At 30.9% G+C, this 12211-nt stretch overlaps 1 protein-coding gene across 1 annotated transcript in view; it reads left to right on the top strand.

Annotated features, from left to right (window-relative positions):
• LOC119067800 (mothers against decapentaplegic homolog 6) overlaps positions 1-12211 on the top strand; it is a 56347-nt gene that overhangs the window by 13900 nt on the left and 30236 nt on the right. The window contains exons 4-5 of the mRNA XM_037170947.1: positions 7190-7243; positions 10590-10661. Of these exons, the coding sequence (XP_037026842.1) occupies positions 7190-7243; positions 10590-10661 (126 nt within the window). The remainder of the gene's footprint in view (positions 1-7189; positions 7244-10589; positions 10662-12211) is intronic.

Here is a 12211-nt window from a genome sequence, read left to right as displayed (position 1 = left end):
AATTTCCAATTGTATCACAGAAATCGGTTAAATTTGCATTTAAAATGTTTGTCGATTTATTTGACTGGATCTGCGTTGGGTAATCAAAATTCCAGATCATAAGAATTGTTCGGCTCGTTCCAAGTTTTTTTTTTACAATAAGAATCAGATTTTAATTAAATTAATTGGAGAACTAGACGCAAATGCGACTTTAATTCGCCACCCACCGGTTCAAAAAATATTTCGGTACATGTTGTGGTATTGTCGGTAATGAGCTGAAAGGTCGGTATTGCACCGGTCGGTATTGCACACAGTTTGTATATGGAATTTTCAACCTAACCTAATAAAAAAAACTATAAACATTCAGAAAATTAGAAAACGATTCGATGTTTTTGAACGACATTCAAAACAGGGCTGGTACAAAAATCAAAATAAAAAATGTTCTAAGCAGCGACAATAAAAATTGTTCTAAGTTACACCCCTGTGCCATGTTACCACAGTTGTGGAATATTCCTTACTTATCGTAATTACCGTTCGATGAGAGAAGAAGGTATAATAAGACAAGAGAATTGAAGAGATCGAAACGAAGCAATCATTTTATATTTAAATTACAGTGAACGACATCTCAAATGTCTCACTGTCAAATTTTTCTGAGAATTTTATTGTGTCATTGCAAATTCACAATGACATTCTCTGAAAAAAATGACAGTGAGACATTTGAGATGTCGTTCACTGTAATATTTTTTTTAAATGAATAATAATAATAATAATGATGAAATAGAATTACACTTGAAATGAAGTGCATATGGAGTTGGGAGTTGAGATATTACATGTACAGTACTACACATAAAAATATGTCTAAATTTTATATAATCATTGTACACTTTACATATACAAAAAAAAATTATGATTTCAAAATGAAATAATCAATGAAACAGACAGACAGATAACGTGTGTGGTGTGGTTTTTTTTATTGTTGTTTTTTATAGTACGCTGATCAACAACAAAAATATTAATTTGAATGTATATAAAGATTTTTGGCGTCTTTTGCAAATTGAACTGGCGACAGAAATTGATAAGCTTTAAATCTGTTTTTAAGTTTATATTTCGTTTTTTTTTTGACGGCATATGAAAGAGTTATTAAATTAATTTTATTGGAAATTTATTAACTTTTGAGTAATATACCAGCGCATCTCAATTGGGTTTATAGTCGCCATTAGTTTGGAAAGCAATTTATATCTAATGTAGAATTGTTTTTTTTTAACCAATAAATCGGTACATTAAGTCTAAATGTCTTCAATCTTCCTATTGAATAACAAATTTTGAGTGAATTTACAAAGGAAAATATTGGTTGACATACTGAAAGGATCGATTGGTTTCCGTTGACTTAACTAGGTACTACTCTTAGTGGCAATATAAGTCAAGGGTCAGTTTCTTGCAGATCTGTTCACTTCACTGACCTAGCTTACAACCGACAAAACTGACGATCTTCGTTCAATACACATATCCACATGAAATGTGTTTATAAAAATGTAGGAAAATAGTAAGATCTAGAAAATGAGGGGCAAAATATGCACATTTCCTATGCAAATTCCAACCCAAATCAAGTACTTCAAAGTACACAGGTAACGCAGGTAAATGTCGGTTTAATTTGTCAAAAAAATGAGTTCTTAACGTAATTTTTCTAGATGTATTTTAGCAAGGTCACATAGTGATTTTTACGATTGGTTGACTGCTGATAACACGTTGTTCTTCTCTAGTAGCAATGGGAACTCCAAATGAATGTAGACTCATTCAGTGACGAAGAAGACCGATATTCGGAACCCATTGAAGATTTAATTTATCTTGTTTCATAGTATACTTCGTTCATTCGATGTGCATCATTTCAATTAGACAGCAGCAACAACAACAACAGCAAATATGTGAAACAATTTACACAGACAATACAAATATCCGTCTCGGTAATCATTATATATTTTTCGCGATTAAAATTCGATTGACGTCAATGAACTCTCTTAATTGAAATATACAAACCGATTTCATTTTTTTTTAAATTTGTATTATTTTTAGATAAATCAGTTCAGATGATGAGATTTAGATAGAAATATTGTTGTTAGAGTGTATAAATATCGGCAGCAAAATAATGTTATCCATACACATATATATATATCGGCAATAACAACTAGTTTTGTAACACAAACCACTATTTTTAATGTTCATTACCGTCTTAATCAATTCAATGCGGACTTGAGTTAATGCCGTACACACATAAATATATATATATATATATTATCTTAAAATCCAATTTATCGAAAAGTGATTTTATAAAATAAATTAAGTGTGTCTGACGTCGAAAACTTTGAATTGCAATTATATTATATAGAACACACAATATCATGTCCGGAGCGTTAGCGGAGGACTTGACGCAGTCTAACTTCCAAAAAAAGAACGAAGAAATTTTTTTTGAGACGCGGCAACTATATATAGGCGAGAATTTAAGTTTCTTTCCTTTGGCCTGTATCACCACAAATCATATTCTATCTTATTCGCGCTTCAAATACGAGCAAAACGAGCTATCACTCGACTATGTAGCTTTAAATTTGCCGGAGATACATCGTTTTGAAATTGGCACTTTTCATAGAAAATACACCAAATTGACTTTTCCCAAACAGTCAAAATCTTTCAACTTACTCTGTATGTTTCTATCTATCTATCCATCTATCTATCGACGGACTATATCGGAAACTAGTCAGCCAATCTCCATGAAATTTTGCAAGAACCTCAGGGTGGGCATAAAAATGAAATTGTGATACGCCATTACCCCAGGAAAAACCAGAATTTTGTTTTATTGGCCTCGAAGTGGTTTCTGAGTGTGGTTTTCGAGGGTCGGGAACGCGTTTTCGGCTGTAGCTTCGCTGTATTGAAACCTACAGAGGCGTGCGACCCATCCAATGAAACGTATTCGTAACACGATTCGAACAAAAAAATAATTTAAAAAATCGGGTCAGATTCGTTTGAGCTAGAGTGATTAGAGTGACCAAATTTTGAGCAACTCGAGCGTAGAATGAAAGGACTAATATTTTTTTGGGTTATGAAAGATACAGAATTACTTTCTTCGGCAAAGTCTCAGAGTTTTACGAGTAGAACAGAGGGGCATATGTGAAAAATGTCGAAAGTTGGAAATGTGTGGGTCAATTATGTTTTTAGAGGTATTTCTTGAATGGTGGCAGATAGAGAGTTACTTTCTTCGGCAAAGTCTCAGAGTTTTACGAGTAGAAAAGAAGGGCATTTGTGAAAAATGTCGAAAGTTGGAAATGGGTGGGTCAATTGGGGTTTTCGAGATATTTCTTGAATGGTGGCAGATAGAGAATTACTTTCTTCGTCAAATTTTCGAATTTCGTCAAATTTTCGAATTTCGTCAAATTTTCGATTTTCGTCAAATTTCGAATTTCGTCAAATTTTCGAATTTCGTCAAATTTTCGAATTTCGTCAAATTTTTGATTTTCGTCAAATTTTCAAATTTCGTCAAATTTTCGAATTTTGCCAAATTTCCGAATTTCTGTTATAAACTGTTATAAAAAGCAGTGTTCTACAACTTCTAAAACGACTGATATCCCAACAAAAATCTCTTCGAGAAAAGTGTGACGCAGTCTTTGAAGTACAATTTCTAAAATGAATGATATCGCTAGAGTTGACGCTTTCAGCTTCGTTACGCAAAAATTAAATTTTACACCCAATTTTAGTTCAAACAAGCTGGCTTAGTTTTTCTCATCATCTGCCAAATAATTTTTACCAAAAAAAATTTGACTGGAAACAACCAAAATTTTACCAAAAAAATCTGCGTCGCAAAGTGGCAAATGTTCAGGAACAGACCAGCAAGAAAATTTATCTGCCACATGCGACGCAGATTTTTTTGGTAAAATTTTGGTTGTTTCCAGTCAAATTTTTTTTGGTAAAAATTATTTGGCAGATGATGAGAAAAACTAAGCCAGCTTGTTTGAACTAAAATTGGGTATAAAATTTAATTTTTGCGTAACGAAGCTGAAAGCGTCAACTCTAGCGATATCATTCATTTTAGAAATTGTACTTCAAAGACTGCGTCACACTTTTCTCGAAGAGATTTTTGTTGGGATCATAAATATTGTGAACAGGTTGATATTTAAATTACCTAATCTTGACACACAACCACGAAAAATAAAATAAAATTTAATTTGATTAACGAAATGTTCAATGAATGGAAAAGCAAATTCATTGAGGTTGATATTTTTATAGATAAATAAAATTTCATAAAGACGTAAAATATACCCTACCTGTTGTGTGTGTGTGTGTTTTTATGTATTCCTTTTTTTTTCTTTTTTTTAAATGCATACATCAAGAGTTCAGTTACTTATACATTGATGCCATATAAATGAATGAATGAATCGAACCAACCGAACTAGCCGACTTATATTTTTTCGTTATTTTTCACATAGTCTCAATTTTGTTGAATGAATTTTTTTTTTTTTATGACAGTTGATTAAAAAAATTATTCCGAAATAAATTTTTATTGCATTGATTAAACTTAAAACAGATTTTATTACACACCTCTCTATTATGTTAAATTATCGAAAATAATCTGACCAGGCCAGCCAGAAATATGTATATACATTCATAGGCTACATGAATTCAGCAAAAACATTTTAATTATAGGAAAGAGCTTTTGAATTAAATATTTTGGTTTTTAATCTGCAAACGTTTTATATGCTTCTACGTAGAACGTACAGTCTGAAAACAGACTTAGCAATCGGTGAAGTCACACTTTGTCATACTTTTATTTAAAATGGCAATCATCATTTTATAGAAATGTCGACAGAGTGACATCATTTGTTAAGAGCCCCTTGAACAAGGTGCCCCATTTAGAATTTTAGCGATAAAATATCGATGCTTTTCAATTTACGTACGCAGTTTTTCAAGTAATTATATTGGTGGTATAGGTGCAAGATTCCCTGGGGACTCATCCAACTTATCCTAAACAAGTAATCAAAGAAACATTAATTTAAAAAAAAATCATTAAATTTTTGTCATCTTAAATCGACAGCAACGATGAAATTACCATTTAAAACTTACGGTCAATGTGGTTTTATATTTTACATGCTTATGCACGGTAAAGTGCACTTTACATCACTGCCTGTGACAGGGAAAATGCACTTACCGTCCACAAAACATGTAAAATGTGTTACGTCACCGCTTGTAAATGCTTGTTTAGCCACGTGTGATTACTCCACTCGCCTTCGCCTCGTTCCGCAAACCTCACACTTGCCTAAACAGATATTTACAAACAGTGACGTAACATACTAATAATTTGAGTGCTAAAACAAATGAAGTAAAAGATTTCGTTTCAAACAATAGGTGATAACTTGAACAGCAGACGTAACAGATTTAGTGACTGAATGCAGGGCAAACCGGAGTGTTAATGTCAGACAAAATAAGCTGACCGAGCTCGACGTCGCAAGTCAAAATGATTAATAGTATATTACTGTACCAGCCCTGAGATACTTTTACTCATCTCGATACGAGATATCAAATTATTGCACGTGTAAAGTATGGCGTTTTACTTTACGAGCGAGGGAAAGGATCTTTACTAGTGAGGGAATGGCCATATTACCTCACTAGTAAAATAAAAGAATTTTTTACAAGTTGAAACTCAATTAAACTGGCTTCATTATTTTGTCTTTGTTTGTAGCATCCAATCTGAAATAGATATCATGGGCGCGCGTTAGCATAGCGCCCGTGACGCAAGTCCTATTACTAGACGTAGACTGTCGTAGACTGCAGAACCATATATACAGCAAATATTGAAGTTCCACAATTCAAATACAAATGACTCCAAATTACCATTAAAAAAAACTAGGCGTCCGTACGAGTTAAACAAGCTATCACACGTTTAAATTTTTCAATTTTTTTTTAATTTTTCGAATTTTTTTAAATTTTTCAAATTTTTTTAAATTTTTCATTTTTTTTAAATTTTTCAAAATTTTTTAAATTTTTCAAAATTTTTTAAATTTTTCAAAATTTTTTTGAATTTTTAATTTTTTTTTTTAAATTTTCAAAATTGTTAAATTTTTTCAAATTTTTTCAAATTTTTTCAAATTTTTTCAAATTTTTTCAAATTTTTTCAAAATTTTCAAAATTGTTCAAATTTTTCAAATTTTTCAAATTTTTCAATTTTTTTCACATTTTTTTTAAATTTTTTCAAATGTTTCAAAATTTTCAAATGTTTCAAAATTTTTAAATTTTTCAAATTTTTCAAATTTTTTAAATTTTCAAAAATTTTGAAATTTTTAAAATTAAAGTTGAAGCATTATAATTTGATCGATTCTATTCATTTTCAAATAATTGTAGTTTTCGAAGAAATCGTTTCGAAACCATTACAGTATAAAAGCTTACACATGAGCATTAGAGCTGTTTACTCGCGGTATACCTGCGCGTAATCCGTTCAAATGCACATGTCAAAGCTTTTATACTGTAATGTTTTCGAAATGATTTTTTCGAAAACTACAATTATTTAAAAATGAACTAAATGAGTAGAATCGATCAAATTATAATGCTCCGACTTTATGAAAATTGTAAAAATTTTTCAAATTTTTCAAATTTTTTTAAATTTTTCAAATTTTTCAATCTACTTATTCTTCCAAAAGAACTGATATCAGTCAAAAACACTCAAAAGAGTAAAAGTGACGCAAGTCCCTGTGCATACTTCCAAAACAACTGATATCGCTGGATGTGACGCATTCAGCACTTGTACGCAAAAACTGTGACAGGAAAAATTTGACCAAAGAAATTCTAGAAACAAAATTTTACCAAAAAAATTTTGCGTCACAAGTGGCAGATGTTGAGGAAAGTACTTTTAAGAAATTTTTTAAAATAGGCAAGAATATGTCCTAATACGTCCGAATCATCTGCCACTTTGTGACGCAAAATTTTTTTGGTAAAATTTTGTTTCTAGAATTTCTTTGGTCAAATTTTTCCTGTTACAGTTTTTGCGTACATACTGTATTCCAATACAATAGATGCACTATCTGTATGCTGATCTGCAGAAGTCTTTACCTCTCTGATTAATTGGTTCATAATTTATATTGAAAATTGAATTTAAGTTTTAGAATAATAATTTTTTTTCAGATATAAGCTCACTCAATTGATCAATGTTTTTTTTTCTTATTTTCATTTCTAGAAACACCCCCACCTCCTTACTGTATATTTGCTATGGACAGACTGAAACCAGAAGGTAAGCATAATTTTTAAGAACTTGAAATATACATTTTTTTTACTCTTTCTGAGAAACTAATTAAAAAATATTTATAACGAAAAGTCACCAACCGCATAATATTTTTCATCGACAAAAAAAAACCGGCGATCATTTATATTATGTTGTCGTTGCAGTTGATGTTAATCACACGCTCAAAGATTAATTTTCTTTTAAATAATTCAATAAAATGACGCAAATAATGACTGCGAGGCAAATAATGAATCAAAAAAAAAACATTTAAAACTAGTTCAAACACTGAACTTCTTGTTAGCGATATTTCTTCCACAAGTACATTACATGTCTTTTTAATGTGAAATATAAACTTTTATCGTCTTATATGTAGCTTTGATTGTGTAAAGATTTATATATTTTTTGTAGAATATATTTTTTTCTGTTTTACTTTATATTCAATCGGTCGGGATGTGTGTCTGTATGTGTTCGAACGAATTATGAAGTATATTCCTTTGCCGAGATGGAATATAAAACAACTTTTATAATATGTGAACTGAACAGAAGAGCAAACAGTGAACAGGGAATTGATTATTATTTATTCATTCATTTCGCTAAAAGTTTAATAAAATAATTGACATGAAGTTTCTTGTATTATGTACTTGATTAGTTTCAGACAAGTTGAGAACATGACAAGATGATTGCATATTATGCGTTTTTCCGTCGTTTTCTTTTTGCATAATTTTTTTTTATCATGGGTGCGCGTTAGCATAGCGCCCGTGACGCAAGTCTTATTACTAGAAAAAATTTAAAAAAAAAAATTTTTGTCGTAGACTGCAGAACCATATATACAGCAAATATTGAAGTTCTACAATTCAAAGACAAATGACTCCAAATTACCATTAAAAAAAACGAGTTCAACGAGCTATCACACGTTCTTGCAGCTTAAAATTTGGCCACGCAAAAAATCTTCCAAGAAGCCCCATTTCCATACATTTTGGTCAATTTCAGTACTTTAAACGAAATGAAAAAATCCTACGTTACTTTGTTAGTCCGTCCGTCCGTCCGTCCGTGTTTCCTATCTTCTAAAGTCTTCTTTAGATTTTGTTGAAATTTTGGGAGTAGATTCTAGTCGTCATTCTAAGACATTCCAGAAAAAAAAAATTTGGGGGGAACCGGCCTCGTTTCGGAGCTAGGGCTCCTCGAAGTTCCCTTATAGGCCCCATATAAGAACACCTTTAAGTGTGTGTGTGTGGATGGGTATGGTAGAACAAATTTGTTCGCTTTTGGTATTTGGTAAGCTCTGCTCGCCTCAAATTTTTTTCCTAAATTTAGTTTTTTTTTAATTTTTCAAAATTTTTTAAATTTTTAAATTTTTTTTTAAATTTTTCAAATTTTTTTAAATTTTTCAAATTTTTTTAAATTTTTCAAAATTTTTTAAATTTTTTAAATTTTTTTTAAATTTTTCAAAATTTTTCAATGTCCGAACCATCTGCCACTTCGTGACGCAAAATTTTTTTCGTAAAATTTTGTTTCTAGAATTTCTTTGGTCAAATTTTTGCTGTTACAGTTTTTGCGTACAAGCGCAGAATGCGTCACCTCCAGCGATATCAGTTGTTTTGGAAGTATGCACAGAGACTTGCGTCACTTTTACTCTTTTGAGTGTTTTTGACTGATTATTATTTACGTTGAGATAATCTTTCAGTCTGAGTAAAATATTGTTGGTTAGAAAAATTGTTTTCCTCAAAAGCGACCCAAAAAGACCCAACAAACCAAAAATAATTCTGATTTTTGTAACGGCAACATTGTTATCATATTTTCTTCTGTCTGTCTGTGACTTTCCATTACCCGCTTTCAACGGAATTTCGTATACACATGAAAGAAAGTCAAAATTCTGCAGAGAATATTGATTAAAAAAAAAATAATGTTTTCGCAGAAATAATTATTGCAAATTGATCCCATAACATTCTGAAGTATCATTTAGACTGAGTCATTTTATGTGTGCATAATTTAAGAAACACACCAAAAAAAATGTAAATTAAAAAAAAATTAAATTGTTTTTCATATGGAATATACTCCATGGAATATTATATTCCAAATTTATACTTAAAATTGTCAAATAATTTCAATTAATTATTTTTTTTATTTTGTTATTTAAACTTAATCTTGAGATAAATAAACTTTTTGTTTACTTGTGCCTACAAAAATTTCGGCGCCAATCGTTGATGATGATGGTTTTTTTTCTTCTTCTTATTTTTTTCTCATTTTCGTTATTTTAATTCAACGACTTTAACAAATCGTATTTTAACTTCAAATATTTATAAATAAAAATGAATGAATTATTTATTTGCATAAACTCTGTTTTTATTCGCGAAACAATCTCTTGTTTACATTCAGCAAATAAATTCGATGTAAACAATAAACACAAATTGGTTTCTTATTATTTCTTCGGGTATTTTTCGCAACCTTAGATTTATGAATGAAAAATCGAACAAGACGAATTTTATTATTGTACATGGTAATAGTGATGGAATATATAAAGTGTATAATGGTGTAGTGGCGCATTATATTGGGTAAATAGGGAAATCTGAAATAAACATTGTTTTTATGCTTCGATATTGGAGCGTTTTCTTTTCACGAAAATCATCATACGATATGTGTATGTGTAATGTGTTGTATTAGAAAAAAAAGTTAAAATTTTGTTTCGTCTAGCATCTATTTTCATGACATGAGTTTACTTTTATCTATTCATTTTTTCTTCTGTTTACATATGAAATAGCACCGCTATATTTAAAATTGTTTACTAGACTTATTCAACATTATTTTACAAAATATTAGGGCATCCAATTAAACAATTTAAAAAAAAAAAACTAAAGATATAACCAAAAACCATTATAAACTTTCAGACAATTTCAGAAGTTATTTAAGATAGAAAAACGTTCGCAGTTGTTCATGTATAGTGTTTCAATTTGTTTGCGGGTAGGATTTTAACATTGGGATGTGAGACACACATGTACGTGTAGAATAATCGTCTCTGAGACAATGGTAGATAGATTGACATTTTCACTTAACAGTTTGACGTAAAATGTATTAAATTTACATAACTATTCCAAGCACAATGTGTGGGAAGTTGACTTGTAAATGACAAGTCTGAACGTTGACCTATTCTAAGTGAAAATCGAAATCTCACTAGTAGCGAAAATATTTTACGTACAGCTGAAGCAGAGAAAATTATGCGGATGATGATAATCATTAAAAAGAGAAACACCTTTCGCATAGGTCCATTTTTTTACGTCATTTTCTCAGTTTCATTATTTATAAAAAAAAGTTGTCTTAACGCTGTCTTAACGAATTTATTTATCTTTTGTTTTTTTAGACCGAGCGCCAAGCGAAGATCGATATGGAGGTTACGACCAGTTCCCAGGTTCTCTCACTACTGATGGTGAAGGTAAGTTCGATATAAATGTGTTCTTGGTTGATGTGTGGTCAATTTTTCCATTAAGTCTCAGCCATATATAGTCTCCCATCTATGCGAAGTTTGATCGCATATTTTTCGACATTTTATAGTACATTAAGGTACCGGTGAATGTACCGAGAATTAATACTCTTCTGTATATTGCACAAATATGAGTGTAACGAGTGTACGTGTGTAATATACAGAAGAGTATTAGTGCGTGGTATATTCACTGGTACCTTATAATGTTTTATTGTATTGCGGAAACGATCAACTTATCGATATATTAATGTAGGATATATTTACCTAGATAAATCATAATGACGTCATATCAATGGAATAATTGAGAGAAATAATGTTTGGTATAATACTCCGAGAAACAGTGTTTAATGTCGATATATAGACCGCAATGCAATACAAATTTATAATCATTTCCTATCATCATAATATCGATTATTACTTGCGGCATGTCGCAGAAAACGAAAAATGAAGGTCGTTTAAGGATTCATTTTAATGACATTTTGAATAAATATGCGAACTGGATTTTGCTGGATTTTATTATCCAGTCCAAGTAATTAGATAGTTAACGTCCAGAAACGGATAACAGATCGACAACGATAACCGAAGGATATGAATTGCTAATGCTTTTGCACAATGACATAATAGTGGGATAGACAGGAATTACGTAGAAGAAATCGTGAAGCAAAAGTTAACTCTGTGTAATATTGTGAAAAATGCTCGATGTAATTTGTTGAATTAATCTAAGTCAATCTGTAAAGTCAAATGCTTAGTCAATTTCTTCTAGAACCTTATATTTTCAGTGTATAAAAGTGATAGATAGAAGACGGACGTGTCGTCTTAAATAGGTTTTCTATCATCAGTTTCACTCGTTGTGGACGAACTATAGACGTTTTAAAGCTCTAAATTACCTTTTATAAGTCATTTTTCCTTTGTGAAAGAAATTGCTACAGAAACTAGTCACGAGTCGCAGTTCGTTTTCAACAAATGTACAGTGTCAGTTGAAAGTTTGGAAACATATGAGAACTAATAAATAAAAGAACAATAGACATGAAGACAAAAGAACCATAAAAATTTCATTGTACATGCTTCTATTGTTCTATTGTTGTCATGTATATAATTCTTTTGTTTACATTGTCATTACATGTTTCCAAACTATTTAGGCACACTGTACATTTGAGCCACACACACTTAAACATTGATGATATTGATGACAAAATGGTATCTTTATGAAATTCCCTGGTTCATAAGGTTCGAGAATCAGGTGCTTGGTTACAAGCACTTCCATCATCACAGCTCGGCACACATCTGTCGAACGATGAATTCAGAATTGGATTGTCATTACGCCTCGGCTCATCGATCGTTCAGCCACATTACCTGTATTTGCGGTGAAAAAACGAATAAGTATGGTCATCACGGCGTATCACACCAATATGTTGAACCTGAAAATGTCTTACGAACCGGAAAAACTCATAACTATTCAATTCCACAAAGGTTTTTTTCTTGTTTGTTTCTCTATATGGATA

The sequence above is a fragment of the Bradysia coprophila genome (genome assembly GCF_014529535.1).
Source record: "Bradysia coprophila strain Holo2 chromosome X unlocalized genomic scaffold, BU_Bcop_v1 contig_128, whole genome shotgun sequence".
Lineage (NCBI taxonomy): Eukaryota > Metazoa > Arthropoda > Insecta > Diptera > Sciaridae > Bradysia > Bradysia coprophila.
The sequence above is the reverse complement of the archived record's forward strand: the minus strand, read 5'-3'. Positions and strand labels throughout refer to the sequence as shown.